Here is a 17,942-nt window from a genome sequence, read left to right on the forward strand (position 1 = left end):
TGAGTCAAAGATGGACGTTTAACCGACTGAGCCACCCAGACGCCCCTAAACATTTTTTTTAAAGCTTTATTTATTTTATTTTTGTGAGAGTCAGAGATGACATGAGTTGGGGAGGGGCAGAGAGAGAGGGAGACAGAGAATCTCAAGCAGGTTCCGCATGAATGAGGGGCTTGAACTCACGAACTGTGAGATCATGACCTGAGCCAAAACAAACTGACGCTTAACCAACTGAGCAACACAGGTGCCCCCTTTATGCCTCCATTTTCAAAGTTATTTCCATAAAACTGTATATGCTGTTTCCTTACCTTTAAATTTCTACTCTTATCTGTAGTTATGTTTACCTTTTCAGTCCTAACCTTATTGTGACTTTCCCCCCAAATCAATTTCAACAAAGGTTTGTCTAGTTTGTATCTTTTTCAAACAACTAATTTTTGGCTTTGCTGTTCTCCTGTATTACAGTTTACTTTTTATTAATTTCTATTTGTATCTATTGTTTCCTTTTATCTGGAAGGATTATTCTATCTTCTACCGCTAACTTCTTAAATGAATGCCTAGGTCAATTTGCCTTTCTTCTTTCCTAATATGTATTAAAACTATAAATTTTCGACTAAGTAGAGGGACTGTATCCAACAAGTATTAATGTGCAGTATTGATTAGCTTTTTTTCAGTATTGAGTAGTTTTAAACATTTTCTAGTTTCTATTTATGGTTTCTACTTTGACCTATTACTTAAAAGTGTGTTTTAAATGAGGTGTTTAAACCTCTAATCAAATGAGGTTTTTTTTTGTTTTGGATTTCTAAATCAATTGCATTATAATCAGAAAATATAGCCTTCATGATACAGGAGATTTTCTGTCTACTTATAATAGCCATTTTAGAAAATAATGTAGAAAAAAAAGATACCATCAAAATTATAGGCACAGAATAAACTTACAAATCTCCTTCAGTAGTTGTCAAATGAAGATGGTTAAAGATCCTCAGAAGTAAATTATATCAACAACTTTAAAAAAATGTGTTCCCTTTGATCTACATTTATAAAATTATTTTAAGGTAGTAGATTTCCATTCTCAATCATTTGGTACCAATTATAAGCATTACTGACCTTTGTATTTCTAGCATCTAAAAGGTACTCAATGAATGTTGAGTAGACTATAGAATAAAAATTTCTATTTCGCCTAATATCAAGTAGTCAATACCAAACTCAACAAAACTCGCTAACCAGAAGTTGAAGTTATGTGAAACTGATCTGTTAAAAGAATATGAATATTGTCTCTCTTCCCTAAAGTATAAATGACATGAGAATAAAGACAGAATGTAACTTCTAACACCATTTTTTAACAAAATGGTCACCATCTAAGGAACTTATCACTGCTATGAGTTGGGCATTTAAAAACAAACACACCGGGGCGCCTGGGTGGCGCAGTCGGTTAAGCGTCCGACTTCAGCCAGGTCACGATCTCGCGGTCCGTGAGTTCGAGCCCCGCGTCAGGCTCTGGGCTGATGGCTCGGAGCCTGGAGCCTGTTTCCGATTCTGTGTCTCCCTCTCTCTCTGCCCCTCCCCCGTTCATGCTCTGTCTCTCTCTGTCCCAAAAATAAATAAAAAACGTTGAAAAAAAATTAAAAAAAAAAAAAAACAAACACACCTAGGAATAATAAATGGAAGTAATCTAATACATATTTCAGTATAGCTGATTTATAATGTGCCTTATTAATTAAAAACAAGCAAGCATGCCCTTAAGAAATTTCTATATTACCCCTTCTGCCTCTTTTATGTGATCTGGGGTCATCTTCATCTTCAGTGATGGTATCTTGATCAAGTTCCTTTTGCTCCATTTCTTTGCTCTCAGTGCTAGTATCAAAATCTTCCCTTTCTTCCTCCCTTAAGGAAAAAAAAAAAGATTACTTTCATTAAAGAATATATAAAATTCCATTCATGAGCTATTCATTGCCTGCTTATGAAGGGCTAGCCATTATGTTTAGGAAGTAGTGGACAAAATGATATTCTTGCAGAGGAAACAGATAACACAAACAATTATAAAATTAAAATATGTAATAACTATTAAAAAAGGAGAAGTTCAAGGTGCTATGAAAACATTTCAAGGTGAACTGAAATCTAGTCTCAGGGATCAAGAAAGGCTTGCTTGAGGGGCGCCTGGGTGGCTCAGTCGGTTAAGTGTCCGACTTCGGCTCAGGTCATGATCTCACGGTCCATGAGTTCGAGCCCCGCGTCGGCTCTGTGCTGACAGCTCAGAGCCTGGAGCCTGTTTCGGATTCTGTGTCTCCCTCTCTCTCTGACCCTCCCCTGTTCATGCTCTGTCTCTCTCTGTCTCAAAAATAAATAAATGTTAAAAAAAAAAAAATTAAAAAAAAAAAAAAAGAAAGGCTTGCTTGAAGAAGTGATAGTTAAACTGTGAGACTAGGGAGACCAGGGAGGGGTAAGGCAGCAGGTGAGAAGAAATCTCCATTTCTAGCAGAGGGGAAAATGTGTGCAATGGCATTGAGCTGAAGAGAAAAGGAAAGAGCTTTTTTCTCTATTATTTTGAGAAAAATATAAAACAAAGAAGTCGTCCTAGATATAGATGAGACAAGGGCAGAGTTAGGTCATACTGGGCCTTGTAGGGAATTATTCAATAAGCAATGGGGGAAAAAGTAGAATTTAGAAAACAGAAATGATTAAAAGGCACTTTGGCTGCTATGTGCAAAAGGATCTGGGAGAGAAAGTAGATGAAGGGAGACAAGGGACCACTGTTAACAGTCTAGGTAGCTGGCTGGGAGGTGATGGTCGGCTCAGAGTAGAAAGTAGGTGGTAAGTAGACAAATAGTGGAGGAGAGAAGATAAATTTCTGATACAGTTAACAGGCTGAATAAATACAATATGGATATTTAATTCATTATACTATCCAAATTAAAATTAAAATTGTATGGGGCAGCTGGTGGCTCAGTTGGTTAAGCGTCTGACTTTGACTTAGGTCATGATCTCACGGTTTGTGGGTTTGAGCCCCGCGTCCAGTTCTGTGCTGACAGCTCGGAGCCTGAAGCCTGCTTCGGATTCTGTGTCTCCCTCTCTCTCTGCCCCTCCCCTGTTCCTGCTCTCTCTCTCTCAAAAATAAATAAACATTAAAAAAAATTTTTTTTAAGTTTAAAATTGTATGAACCTTGAAATAAGTTCCACCATATTTTATTTATTCAGAGAGAGAGAGTGTGTGTCTGAACACAAGCGGGGGAGGGGCAGAGAAAATCCCAAGCAGCCTTTCTACTGTCAATGCAGAGCTCACGAACTGAACTGTGAGATCCTGACCTGAGCCAAAATCAAGAGTTGGATGCCAACTGAGCCACCCAGGCGCCCCAATAAGTTCCACCATTTATGGTCTTTATCCAAAGCAAGGTTTGCAAACTCAAATGTGTTTAGGAGCCAGAGGGATAATGTAAATGAGGCAAGGCTAGATGAGTATAAAAATATATGAAATGGTGGAATCTGTAACATGTTTATTTTTATTTCTTGGAAGTTTGTCTGTTTATTTTTGAGAAAGAGGGACAGAGAGAGAGAACCAGCAGGGGAGGAACAGAGAGAGAGGAGATAGAAGATCTGAAGTAGGCTCTGTGCTGACAGCAGTGAGCCCAATACAGGGCTCGATCCCACCAACCGTGAGATCATGACCTGAGCCGAAGTTGGACGCTTAACCAACTGAGCCACCCAGGTGCTCTTCTTTTGTTTTTAAATTAAGATATCAGAAAGAAAAAATTCAGGTGATGAATAGTAACTCAACGTATTCTGGTAATTATTTTGCAACATATGCATATATCAAATCATTATGTCGTATACCCTAAATGATTAATACAATGTTATAAGTCACTTATATCTCAATAAAACTAGAAAGGGTTTATAAAATGTGAAAAAAATTGAGATATAACTCACATACCCTAAAACCACCATTTTAAAGTATACAAATTCAGTGGTTTTTAGTATATTACAAGGTTGTGCAATCATTACACCCATCTAATTCTAGAACAGTATCATCATCCCCAAAGAAAAAGCCTATAGCCATTAGTAGTCACTTTCCATTTCCTCTTCCCCACTGTCCTGGTACTCACTCATCTACTTTTTGCTGTGTATTTGCCCATTCCGGACTACTTATATAAATGAGATCATACAACACATGGTCTTTTATGACTGGTTTCTTTTACTCAGCACCGTTTTCAAAGTTTATCTACATTGTAGCATGTATGAGAATTCTATTCTTCTTTATTGCTGAATAACCTTCTGCTATATGGATATACCACTGAAGAAATACATTGTTTTGTTTAACCATTCGTCAACTGATGGACATTCGGGTTATTTCCATTTCTTTGGCTATTAAGAATAATGATGCTATGAACTTTTGTATATCGATTTCTGGGTGAACGTATGCTCTTAATTCTCTGAGTATATACCTAGGAGTGGAATCGCTGGGTCATATGGCAACAAATGTTTTAACTGTTTGAGGGACTGCCAAATTTATCCAGAGCAGCCGCACCATTTTACATCTCCACCTGCAATGCATGAGAGTTCCGATTTCTCCACAGTCTCACCAACACTTCTTATTGTCCCTTCATTGGATTACAGCCATCCTAGTGAGTATGAGGTAATATCTCATTGTGAATTCGATGTGTGTTTCCCTAATGACTAAAGATGTTGAATATCTTCTGTGCTTCTTGTATATCTTCTTTGGAGAAATGCCTATTAAAATCCTTTTCCCATTTTTTAAACCGGTTGTTCTTTTATTGTTGAGTTGTATGAGTTCTTTACATATTCTGGATATTATGCCATTATTATTATTATTATTATATTACTTTTAATGTTTGTTTACTTTTGAAACAGAGAGACAGAGAGAGAGAGAGAGACAGAGTGCAAGCAGAGGAGGGGCAGAGAGAGAGACACACACACACACACACACACATAGAATCCGAAGCAGGTTCCAGGCTGTGAGCTGTCAGCACACAGCTAGACGTGGGGCTCAAACCCACAAACCATGAGATCATGACCTGAGCTGAAGTTGGATGCTTAACTGAGCCATCTAGGCATCCCTGGATATTATACCATTATTAGAGATATGATTTGCAAATATTTTTTCCCATCTACTGAGCTGTCTTTTTACTTTTTTTCCCCCCTTAGAGAGAGAGAGAGTGCACATGGGTGCAAGCAGGGGAGAGAGGCAGAGAGAGCAAATCCCAAGCAGACTCCACACCCAGTGCAGAGCCTGACACAGGACTCGATCCCACAATCCTGGGATCATGATAGAAGCTGAAGTCAAGAGTCGGACGTGCAACCAACTGAGCCACCTAGACACCTCTTTCTACTTTCTTGACAGTGCTCTTTGAAGCATGAAAGTTTTTAACTTTGATGAAATCGAAGTATTTGTTTTTTTCTTTGACTGCTTGTTATTTAGGTATCAGATTAACTTTCCTAAGCTAAGCTAAATTCTATTTCTTAAAGTATTGTTGATGGCCATATAAAATACAGCTGTTGCAAGTTTGTGACTTACAGGTATTTCTATATGAAAGTATAACTAAAAGTCAATACATTAATTTTGGAATACTGAGATTTTTGGAGCCTTCCTTTGCAAATTTTATAAAAAAAATTCTGGTAAATTTGAATACAGTTTGCCATGTACAATATGAAAAAATTCCCACTTGTCTTCATAGCCAATTATCATCCCAAATATTTTGAAATGAAAAAGAGTACCTAAGTCACTAAATTACTTAAGGGGCTTTCATCTTCTCCCTATACCATCTATTAAAACCTCCAAGTTCATCCCCACTCCTCAATAAACTCAGAGGAGCTTTGTGAAACATAATGCACAACGGTGATGGTGATGGAGATGGGAGATACCACTATTAATACATTACTGGTTAAAAAGAGGCTACAGGCCCATTGGCACAATTGTTATGTACCTATGAATAAGAAACTAGAAAGCTAGTTTTTAAAACTTTTGAAAGCATTTTAGAGTTTAAAGTGCTGATTTTTGTTCTTATGTAAGAATAAGCAGTGTAATTCAAACCATACCCAACAGATATATCTACGGCTGAATTTCTTTGCTCATCTTCCTTCAGTTTCTCTTGTTTCTCTTTCATTTTTTGTTCTTGTTCCTTCAGTTTTTCCTCCTTCCTTTTGCGAATTCTGAAAGTTAAAATAAAATACTACAGTCTATTTGATGGAAGATAATTTCAACTTTTAGCATCTTGTCTTCAACCATAAAATTATGGAAAGTGATCCAAATGTTATCACAAAACCGTAAGGTAGTATTCATTCATAACCTCTTAGGTAAGCCATCAAACACCAGTGTGAGCCAAGGTCATATTACAGCCCATTGTCAAGTACGGTTTTAGATGTAAAGGAATAAGCAGCCTTCATTGGCACAACTGACTATAATCATCTCTCACCTAGCAGCTGCTTCTTCCCTCTCTTTCCGATGTTGTTCTGCTTTTAATTCCCGGAACTCCTGCTTTGCCTGTCGTAATATATCAACATAATCTTCAATGAAATCCCTAGTAGAAACTAGGGTCAGTAGTTTCCCACAGAGAGCATGAAGTATCTTCATTTTTTCTCCTGTCAAAAATTGGTAAATAAATTCTGTATCATCAATGACAAAACGGAATTGTTTGAAAAATCTTAATTTGTGGCTCAATGTGAAAATGCTTAAAAAAATAGGAAAAAAATCTCAAGATCAAACATGCCAATGGCATGTCTTCAGAAAAAGCAACTGAGTCCAAATTAATAGTTAATAATAGTTATGTAATATGCAAGGCATTTCAAATACTAGTAACTACTTTATATACCAGTTAAATATACATGAAAAATTTTCTAATGACAATTTTTTTCAAGTTTTAATTTTTGGGCTCATTTATGAAGTTCAAATAAAGTCTAAATTATAACCACATGGATTTTTAAAAAATGGCAACAGGCAAATTGCTATTCTGAAAATACTGCACAAAAAAAAACCCCACCATAAATTATAAAAACTATATGAATGTTAGGAATGAATGCACTCTACTTTTATTAGATGTTCTCTGAAATAAGCATATTATTATTTTTTTGTGTGTGAAATTTATTGTCAAATTGGTTTCCATACAACACCCAGTGCTCATCCCAAAAGATGCCCTCTTCAATACCCATCACCTACCCTCTCTTCCCTCCCACCCCCCATCAACCCTCAGTTTGTTCTCAGTTTTTAAGAGTCTCTTATGATAAATAATCATATTAAAGTCGGTATGTTTGTACACTGTAATTTTTTATTTAAAAAAGGAAGTGAAAAGAAACTTCACCTTCATACACCATTTCTCATACCTCAAACACTATTCAAGCAAATGTTACAATTTAGCTGCTCCGGCTTAAATTTCTGATATATTGATAAATAAAAGTGAAAGCCAGCTAATTGTCACTTATCCTTCTAAATTTAGTAGATGTAGTAGATTAGCCACCAGGAAAATCCAAATAAAAAAGAAAAGAAAATCAGAAATAGTTAAAGCTAGTAGGAAAACAACAGTAGTTTCCATCTGGGTCACTATTTGTAGTCCAACAATTTTTTTAAGACTGCTCTTTCTTTTAAAACTGGTATCATCTAAAATTTCTCATCAGCACCTAGTTTTCTGGCCTAAAGAGATAAAAGAAGGTAGGAAGGAGGCAGGTTATACAAACTCCAACTTGCAAAGTTTACCTGGTGTCAAATCATATACTGAAGTGCTTGACAGTTTCTTCACTAGACTGGGATTGCTCAAACGAAGTTCCATACAGGCATCATCTGTAGCATCAAATCCTCCTCGTTTCTGGTATCTGTACTTTGCATTTGCTGACGTTACGTCAGCACCTGAAGCTAAGATGTGGAGTCTGAGGATTTCAGACAGAGTGCAGCTATCAAGATCCAAGCTTTTCAAACTGCAGCCTATAGTTGTTAAAAAATGAAACAGTCATTTAGCATATAAGCAAGGAATCCTTAGCAATGTAAAATGCACCTTAATAAAATTATCAATAAAAATCCAATTAAAAATAAATAAAACCCACACATACCCTGGTGCAACTGCGGCCATGCAGCTGCCAAAGATGCAACTGCAGACAGTGCAGATTTTGTGGGGTCTGCATCTTCATCCAAAGCCTCTGTTAAATCTTTAAGGAAATAAATACTTTATTCTAGTGCAGATCAAAGCTGGAATATTTGGGAATAATGCCCTTTTAAAATGATGAAAGAAACAGCAAACAGCTTAACATTCAGGAACCTCAAAAGAGCCAACACTAGGTAAAACAAGCATCATTCACATCCCGCCTCATGTCCACCTCAGACTATAAATCCTAAGACATGTACTGCACACTAATATCTTCCTTAGTTAACACAGAGAAGACAATTTCCAAGTTACCAACAAGGTGCACATACACATTCCAAAAAACATGGTAAAATGCACTTTAGAATTAAAAACAAATCTCCTCACTCAATACAACTTTAGAAAAGTCTACTTTGAAAATCAGAATCTACTTGAAGATCCCCAATCTTTAATAAATATTTTAGGATTGAATCATAACAAAGTATGGTTTGTGATCATCAAAAACCAGCACAGAAAAAGAACGAAAACAAGTTAAAGATAGCACTACTGTCACTTAACCATTGATTTATCCTCTTCATTAAATTTCCTATATTTTGAAAACTCTGCAATCTAAGAAACCACAGGGAGATTTCCCTGTATTTTCTAAGTAAATTGCTTTAACTTTGAAAACCATCCCTAGCTTACAAATAGGACTACAGTAAATCTACTAGCACAAATGTATTTAAAGTATTAGCATATGCAATTATTCCTAATTATAATACATTGTTGATAAAAAAATTTAAAGTGTCAACTATGAAAAAACTCTAAGCTTACAAAAACCTCTTGTTATATCATAGTACAGTGGGCACAGCTTCAGACTGAGTCAGATCATATATATTCTAGTCTTGGCTCTGCCAGTCCCCTAGTTCCTAGTTACAGAACCTTTACACAAGTCACTTAATTGCCTTCATTTTTCCTAAAGGAGTGAATCTAGATCAATGGTTTTTAAATTCTTCAAATATTTCTTGGGGAATCCAATAGAAAAGAGATAAAAGTTCCTTTGTTAAGTGGGTATGGAGATGATAATCCTGCCCATTCATCTTTTCCAACTCTCCTGCAGTGGCACCAAGGAATCCCTGTACAACTCATAGTATTCCATGGGTTAGAGTTAAAAATCACTGGGCTAAACTGTCTGTGGCTCCTTATCTTTCTACTATGTTTTCCTTCCAAAAATTCACAAGCTGACAAAATGAACCTCAGAGAACAGAATTGCTGTCCTTTACTAAAAGGAAAAAGGCAACTCTGGGATCATGTTTGATTACAATCATTGACAATTTCATGGCATTAAAGCATAGACAATGCCACACAGGAGAAGTTACTTGACTAAACATTGCAAATATGCAGAAGTTACTCCTACCAGGCCAAGAATCCAGTCCAAATGAGACATTATAATCTTCCTTACCAGAGAAATACAAGAGCTAAAACTTCCTCAATTTTCATTTTACATGTAAAGTCAAACAAAATTAATAGGCACTCTAAAATTAATAACAGTCCCAGTAAAAGTGAACTGATCCTCTTCCTTTGCAGCAATTACCATGTTCAACCTATTTTATCTGTAGTCAGTTTTAATATCCTAGGACAAAGTTATAAAGGCCTTAGGAAATGAACAACCAAAAACATGACAGATTACCTTTTTTTGATTAAAAAATTTTTATTATTTTTAGTGTTTATTTTTTTGAGAGAGAGAGAAGGGGGGAGAGAGAGAGACACACAGACACACACACACACACACACACACACACACACACACACACAGAGCGCGAGCAGGGGAAGGGCAGAGAGAGGGGGAGACACAGAACCTGAAGCAGGCTCCAGGCTCTGAGCTGTCAGCACAGAGCCCAAAGCAGGGCTGGAACTCATGAACTGTGAGACCATCAGACCTGGGAGATCATGACCTGAGCTGAAGTCAGACGCTTAACGGACTGAGCCATCCAGGCGCCCCAACAGTTTACTTTTAATTGTGTTCACGTAACATGTTAAAATATGTAGGGGTGCCTGGCTGGCTCAGTCGGTAAAGCACGTGACTCTTAATCTCAGGGTTGTGAGTTCGAGCCCCATGTTGGGCATGGAGCTTACTTAAAAAAAAGTAAAATGTATTCTTTAACTCAATTATTTGCCAAATGACATTCTCAAGAAACTGTATTATTACTCTAGGATTTGCTTAGAGACAGTCAGTTGGGTATATCATGCCAAGAGAATACAGTTGACCCTTGAACAACATGTGTTTGAATTCTGTGGGGCCACTTATAAGTGGATTTTTATAGAACAGTACTATAAATGTATTTTCTCTATAACATTTTCTTTTTTCCACCTTACTTTATTATAAGAACACAGCATTTAATACATATAATATACAAAACATGTATTGATGAACTGTTTCTATTATCAGTAAGGCTGCCAGTCAACAGTAGGCTATTAGTAGTTAAGTTTGGGGGGCAGCCAAAAGTTATATGTGCATTTTTCAGCTAGGGGTGGGGAGAGCTGTCATTCCTAACCCCTGTGTTCTTCAAGGCTCAACTGTACAGCTGAACTGTGTCTGTTATGATTATCTTAAAGTTACATTTATCATCAGAGTAATCTAGAATCTACAATTCCAACACTAAACAATGATATCTTAGCAAATACACAAAACTATGCTATCTAAGGAGGATGCTCTTGTTCCCATACTTTGAAGGGCTTCCAAGTTCATGATGTAAGACTAAAGAGAGGAATTGAAAATTTTAATGTAAGATTTTAAAAATTGCCCAAATTTCCAAGATTTGACATAAAAACAGGGAGCCTAAAGGCCAAAGGATTTAAATCTTTTTGAAGACAGATAATTTTATAGGCAATGCTAGGGAAACAAATATTCAAATTTTCAACATCTCTGCCATATCATGAAGCAATATAGTATAGGCATTTTGAGGCTTCAGAGCAGACTTCCTGAATCTCTATCCCATCTCTTTCTTATTAGCCATGTGTCTTTGGGCAAGTTAATTAAACTCCTTAAGACTAAATTTCTTTATAAGTAAAGGCAGAAAATAATTAATAATGATCTGCCTATTATACCTACCTATCTATACCACAAGGGGGTATGAGAATTAAATGAAATAATGCATATACAGTATCTTATGTCACTTGTTTTCAGGAGAACTGTGGAAAAGCTTTTTTGTTACAGAGATAGGAGGACATGTGGAAAATACCTGGGAGAACAGCCTAGGGTACTTACTGAAACTGTAATAATTATATAAAATGTAGCCAATACAACAGGAAGTAGACAAGGGTGTTAAAATTCCAAAGCATGTTTTTTCCGCTCCCTAACATTTAAATAAATATCTTCAAAAGGTGCATTAAAACCTTTATTTAATGGCCAATACTTATTCTGGGGTATAATAAGTATTATTTTAATACCTATTCTTGTATTATTTAATACAAATTATTAATTTGTATTAGTATTTATCTGCAATCCTGTACAGGACTAGAGTTATAAAAATTACAGATCAAACAAATCATGGAAAGAAAATACAATGGCAATACAAACACCAATATCTATATACATTTTTTTCTTTACACTAGCTGATTTTCCAACATAATTTCCTTGTCACCCCACTTTTTCCCATCAGTACAAAACTACAAAATTCACCTGCTTCAAATCCTGCGTTAAATACAGACTTATACCTTGTATTAAGGTCAGAACTTGGTCAATAGCCCTGTGATATTATTGGTCCTTAAGACAATCTAGTGGCTAAAAGAATGAGTATTTGCTACATTTTTTGTCTTAGATAATCCATCTTTAGTGCTGGTACTGGTTATGTTAGAAAAATCTTTAGATTTTTATGAATTGTTTGCCCTTCTATCTTCCCCTTAGTAGAGTCTCATTTTATTGACTAAGTCATCTGAGATGATAAAGGGGACAGCATTGTTAAAATGACCTTGATAAGGGACACATGGTGATTAGCACTCAAGTTAGAGAAAATATTTTGCTTGAACTTAGGCTGTAAAAGAAAAACAAAACTAACACTGGATGCATATTGATGATCCTGTTGCTTCATGAATCAGGCATTAAAAAATGAGCTCAAATTATCTAAGGTCAACAATACTATCTGAATGGAAGAATGTCCCATCTTTTTGTATCAAGACTGCTATCAAAATGTCTCCCCAAAATTATCTTATTGTGAATTTTTATGCAATACCCTAAAATAGTTTATAGATATTTTAAACAATGTCTTATGTGATATGGCAAAGTTCATGAAGAGTGTAATTCAGGAAGCCAAATCATACAAATGCTTAACAATTCCTCTGATGAAGTCCTAAACAAAATAGTGAACATACTCCATTTTAAAAATAAAAAAGGGTTTCTCTAAGAATTATTCCTACGTTAATATGTACCACATGCTGACCCCAGATATTTAAGTGCATAGCATTTAAACAGCAAAATTTCTAGTTCAAACTGTTGGTGAAATAAAAACTAAATTTTACTTAACTCTCATCTAAAAACTTTCACGTCTCAAATGAAATCAGCAACAGTATTTTCAACTTAAAGTACTGATAACAATAATTAAAGTATTTCCTTAGGTGGAGGCAAAGAAATCAGTGCCATTTAGCAGAATCTCTTGCAATTACAGATACTGGTCAATGAAATCCGTAATGTTCCTAAATCATAGGAGAAATCTAAAAGAATAAAAAGCAAGACCGATTGGGGGCAGAGGTAGATATTTTAAGGTCATCAGAAACAGGATACATTAGCTGACTGAGCCACCCAGGTGCCCCAGAAACAGGATACATTAAAACAAAGTTTTTATAAAACAACTGATAATGTATTGTTAGTATATGACTCAGGAATTGGGTAACTTGGACAGCTATATTTTAGAACTGTAAAAGCGAGGTTAATCTTAAAATAACCTTTAAAAATCAGTTTCAAAGCTACAGAGCTACTATCAATCAACAAGAATACTGAATTCTGACCTTTGGTGTCTGCATCTGTTATTTGCTCTTTGGCTACTTCCTCTTCTTCTTCAGCTATCGCCTGGAAGATGGCAGTCAGGAAGAAAAAAAGCAATTCACATAGTGGGCCTTCACTGTCATTTCCTACAAGAGCTTCCTCTAATACTTCTGTGAATAAAATGTTTAAAATGAATTTAAAGTTCTGTTCATGCACTGAAAAAACAACTCCATTGGAACAATAAACATTTTAATCGACAACAGCCTGTGCAATTATTTTTTTAAGTGTCCATTTATCAAAGTAGAGTATTATCCAAGGCAAAGTCTAAAAACAATTTATAATGATTACAATAAAATAAAACCATTAAGCCAAAAATCAGTATATTCAAGAAAGTCAAGTCAGCCTCAGCAAATCAATACAATATCTCACCTTAAGTTTAAACTTCAGGTGCAAATTAAGGTACAGATTAAAAATTATAATTTTATTCTAATTTGAGTAACAACGCAAAGATTTGTTACTGTTGCCCCGCTGCTCTCAGGAGCTATGTGGGACATTACCGTTTACCAAACAGTGCATAGGAGAGGTAATCATTAGTATTAGATGTAATCATTTATTTAAAATTTTAAAATCTAAATTTTTTTATGATCCTAATGTTGTATCCAAGTCACAACTGTTTATCTAATTTATCTTACCTAAACCAGTATTGTTTAGACCTTGATCTCTGAGGCACATGATGCATGCCTCACCCAGCTCATAAAGAGAAATTGAGGGAATGTAAAAGCCCTCCTGAAAAATATACTCTTCTTAAAATAAGAGTGGCATTATAATTCTGTCTTTGAGGGTCTCTATTTTAAGAAAACTATTTTGGTATTTGACAATTCAAAGGCCAAAATGGGATCCAAAGCCCTCCTCAATCAATGCAGTTCTTATAATGTTTACACAAAGTAAAAGTACAGAGTCAATACAGAATCACAAATCAAAGGCAGGCATAACTTATCTTAAAATATGGCTGATGTCAATTCCTTCCTTCCCTACACTTAACATCCTTCCCTACACTTAACATAAACCATGATACCCTCAAGGAGTCTATTCCTCCACTCCCTTGAATCCCAGCAGGCCTGACCAATGGACTATGACAGAAACAAGGCTTGCCAGTTCCAGGCCTAGCCTTTAAGAAGGCTGGAAGTTTCTGTTCTCTTCTTCTTGGAGTCCTTAGCTGCCACATAACAAGTGTAGGCTACTCTGACGGGAGTGGGATGCCACGTGGAGGAGCACTGAGTACCAGGCATGTGTGTGAGGAAGCTATCTTGACCATCCAGCCAGGTAAGCCTTCAGAGGACTCCAGTCCCAGTCACTCTCTGTAACCACATGAGAGACTCCAAGAAAGGGTTGGACAGCTAAGTCCAGTGACCACAGAATTTTGAGAGATAATAATTTATTACTTTAAGCCACTAATTTTAGGGTGAACTGTAACACAGCAATTGCACTTGCCTAGGGTAACTCCCTCAGGAAACTCATCTTGAAGATCAAAAAGTTCCCCAAAAGCATTAAGAAACTCCAGAACCATCAGAGCATCACCAAAGATTTCAGGAGGTAGTCTAGTCTTCACTGGAGTTGGTTCTGGAAGTTCCTGAAAGATCAAATAATTTATATAACTATTTGAGCCAATTACAGAAAATTATAATAGATAGATACATACTCTTTACCTAGTAAGATTTATTTCATGTAGACTAGTGGTTCTCAACCCTAGATGTTTATTACAATCACCTTTGGAACTTCTTAAAAATTGTTTTACAGGGGCGCTTGGGTGGCTCAGTCGGTTAAGCGGCCGACTTCCGCTCAGGTCACGATCTCACGGTCCGTGGGTTCGAGCCCCGCGTCGGGCTCTGGGCTGATGGCTCAGAGCCTGGAGCCTGCTTCCGATTCTGTGTCTCCCTCTCTCTCTGCCCCTCCCCCGTTCATGCTCTGTCTCTCTCTGTCTCAAAAATAAATAAAAACGTTAAAAAAAAAAAAAATTAAAAAAAAAAAATTGTTTTACAAGTTTATTTTTGAGAGAGACACAGACAGTGTCAGTGGGGAAGGGGCAGAGAGAGAGAATCCCAAGTAGGCTTCACGTTGTCAGCACAGAGCCTGATGTGGGGCTCAAACCCACGAAACTGTGAGATCATGACCGAGACACCCAGGCGCCCTGGAACTTTTTAAATGATGTGCGTCTTGGCCTTATTCCAGCTTTATTAAATCACAGTCACTAGGGACTTTTTTCTTTATTGAACTAAGAACAACTTTGGGCTAAAGTATATTTCTCACTACATTTTCTAGTTAAGAGGGACTTTTAACCTAAGATTCTGAGATCAAGGCATTAGCTGTGCCAATATTATCTTCAATGCAGGATTTCCTTAGGATATAGAATAGAATTAATCCACTGTCTACTGAACTTAGAAATGGTTCTTTATAAACTGAGATGAATGATAATACTGGATTATCAACGATCACACAAATGACCCATTAAGTCTGCGGAATAAGAAGCATTATCAAAGTTTGTTACAAAATACTAATAATGCTGTTTTGGAACTCTAAATATAGCATTTGTTTAATTGGCTATTCCTCTTAAATATGAAGAAGCCACTATGAAAGAAAAATTTCATCAGCAAAGCCACATAGGGCACACAGAGCATGGGTGTGAAACATCACATAACATACTTATACCTTAAGATCGTCACATTCCATATCTTCTCTAGGTTTACTCCACTGTTTTAAGTATTCCATATATTTTCGTTTTTCTTCACGTAATTTTTCTCTTTCCTAAAACAAAAGGTTCATAAGTTTCTTATAAGAACTTTGGCTTTTTAAAAAACTTTTTTTAATGTTTATTTATTTTTAAGAGAGAGAGAGCGACTGCAAGCAGGTGAGGGGCAAAGAGAGAGGAAGACACAGAATCCAAAGCAGCTCCAGGCTCCAAGCTGTTAGCACACAGCCTGATGCGGGGCTCGAGCTCACAAACCCCAAGATCATGACCTGAGCCGAAGTCGGACATTCAACCAACTGAGCCACCCAGGCACCCCGCTTCTAAGAACCTTGTAAAGCAGCATCATTATCACCTGAGAACTTGTAAGAATTACAAATAGCTGGGCCCCATCCCATACCTACTGAACAAGGAATTCTGGGGTTGGGACCAAGAGTTGATTTTGTTTGTTTGTGCGTTTTTCACTTTTTAAATGTTTATTCATTTTTGAGAGAGAGAGCACGCACGCACGCACGTCGGGGAGGGGCAGAGCTAGAGGTAGACACAGAATCCAAAGCAGGCTCCAGGCTCCAAGCCATCAACACAGAGCCCGACATGGGGCCTGAACCCATGAACAGTGGGATCATGACCTGAGCCAAAGTCGGACACTCAACAGACTGAGCCACTCAGGTGCCCCAACAGTTGATGTTTTCATTAAATCTTTCTGGTGATTCTGATGCATGCTAAAGTGTTAGAACCACTGATCAAAACAACACCTGCCAAAACAACTGCTATAAAGATGGAAAATGTCTCACACATAGTAGCTCCTGGATAAATATTAATTCAATCTGACTCTGCCTACAGCAGCTCTCCTATTTCAAATCAATTAAATCCTGACAAAGTAAAGTAACAAATTATTAGAGTACCTAAAATAAAACCTCCTCCTATATTTGAAATATAGTTGTTATTGTCAAGATTCATTTAACCCTAACAGCTTAGGGATACACAGAGGGACCAGTAAGTAAAAGCAATTATCAGAACACAGTTGGTGGACTTCTTTTTCTTTTATTCCCGACCATTTCTCTTGCTCACTTGGTCTTTTGATACTTCTTGGTTCTGGTATTTGAAACTGCAAGGTAAATAATGACCCTAAAAAGTCTCCAGTGAAGCAGAGTATAAATAATTTTTATTTATTACATTATATACTTATTTTCCAATAAATGTTTAACGTGTGTTAATATTATTCTCTTCCTTTGAAATTTAGGACCACTGAAGGTAATAGATGTGCACTTACCAAATTTTTAACATAAAGTGACTAGAGACAGTTACAGAACTTATTCATTGTGCTTTAAATAGTCTGCTGTACTAAGTCTTCCACTCCCCACCCCAGATAATTCTTGTAGGATGTAATAAGATGGGTGTTCTCAATCACTGTTGCTAAGAATGTAAATAAGCACATGTTTAGCAAACAAATACCCACATATGTTTGTATAGAAAATTTTTAAAATGTTCTTACCCTCTGACATAAGATTCTACTTCTACAAATTTATCCAGGGACATAATCCAAAAATAGGAAAGACTCTTATTCATAAATTTGAACAGGGTATCATCATTTATGAGCAAAAATTATAAAGCACTCATCTGTATCTCTTTGATTAACTGTTACACAGTCACTAAAAATTCCACCTTAGTTTATTTATTTAAGCATGAAAGTAGGCTTACAACATTTTTAAAAACGTGTTTTTAAAACTTTTACTTATTTTAAGGGGGAGAGAGAGCATATGCATGTGTGCACATGCAAGCAGGAAAGGGGTAGAAGGGGAGAAAGAAAGAATCCCAAGAAGGCTCCAGACTGTCAGCGCAGAGCCCAATGTAGGATTTGATCTCATGAAACGAGAGATAGTGACCGGAGCCAAAATCAAGAGTTGGACACTTAAGACTGAGCTACCCAGCAGCCCTACAATAATGTTAAATAAACAAAAATACAAAATTATAAATGCTGTATCTCTCTTTTTTAGGGCCCAGAATAAAGATTAGAAATAAATTAATCAAAGTGTTAGGAGAAAATGCGATCTCAGGGCACCTGGGTGGCTCAGTCAGGTGTCTGACTTCGGCTTAGTTCATCATCTTGCAACTCGTGCGTTCCAGCTATGCACTGGGCTCTGGGCAGAAAGCTCAGAGCCTGGAG

The 17,942-nt window shown here is 36.6% G+C and overlaps 1 protein-coding gene across 3 annotated transcripts in view; it reads right to left on the reverse strand.

Moving 5' to 3' along the window:
* BAZ1A (bromodomain adjacent to zinc finger domain 1A) overlaps positions 1-17,942 on the reverse strand; it is a 94,344-nt gene that overhangs the window by 22,985 nt on the left and 53,417 nt on the right. For 2 of the 3 annotated variants that reach the window (XM_042942969.1, XM_042942970.1), the window contains 8 exons: positions 15,739-15,834; positions 14,524-14,662; positions 13,056-13,202; positions 8,044-8,139; positions 7,694-7,918; positions 6,420-6,585; positions 6,043-6,156; positions 1,754-1,878 (listed from right to left, as the gene is read on the reverse strand). In XM_042942969.1, coding sequence (XP_042798903.1) covers positions 1,754-1,878; positions 6,043-6,156; positions 6,420-6,585; positions 7,694-7,918; positions 8,044-8,139; positions 13,056-13,202; positions 14,524-14,662; positions 15,739-15,834 — 1,108 coding nt within the window. The remainder of the gene's footprint in view (positions 1-1,753; positions 1,879-6,042; positions 6,157-6,419; positions 6,586-7,693; positions 7,919-8,043; positions 8,140-13,055; positions 13,203-14,523; positions 14,663-15,738; positions 15,835-17,942) is intronic. The other variant, XM_042942968.1, reaches the window with a different exon arrangement.

This window comes from Panthera leo, chromosome B3 (genome assembly GCF_018350215.1).
Source record: "Panthera leo isolate Ple1 chromosome B3, P.leo_Ple1_pat1.1, whole genome shotgun sequence".
Lineage (NCBI taxonomy): Eukaryota > Metazoa > Chordata > Mammalia > Carnivora > Felidae > Panthera > Panthera leo.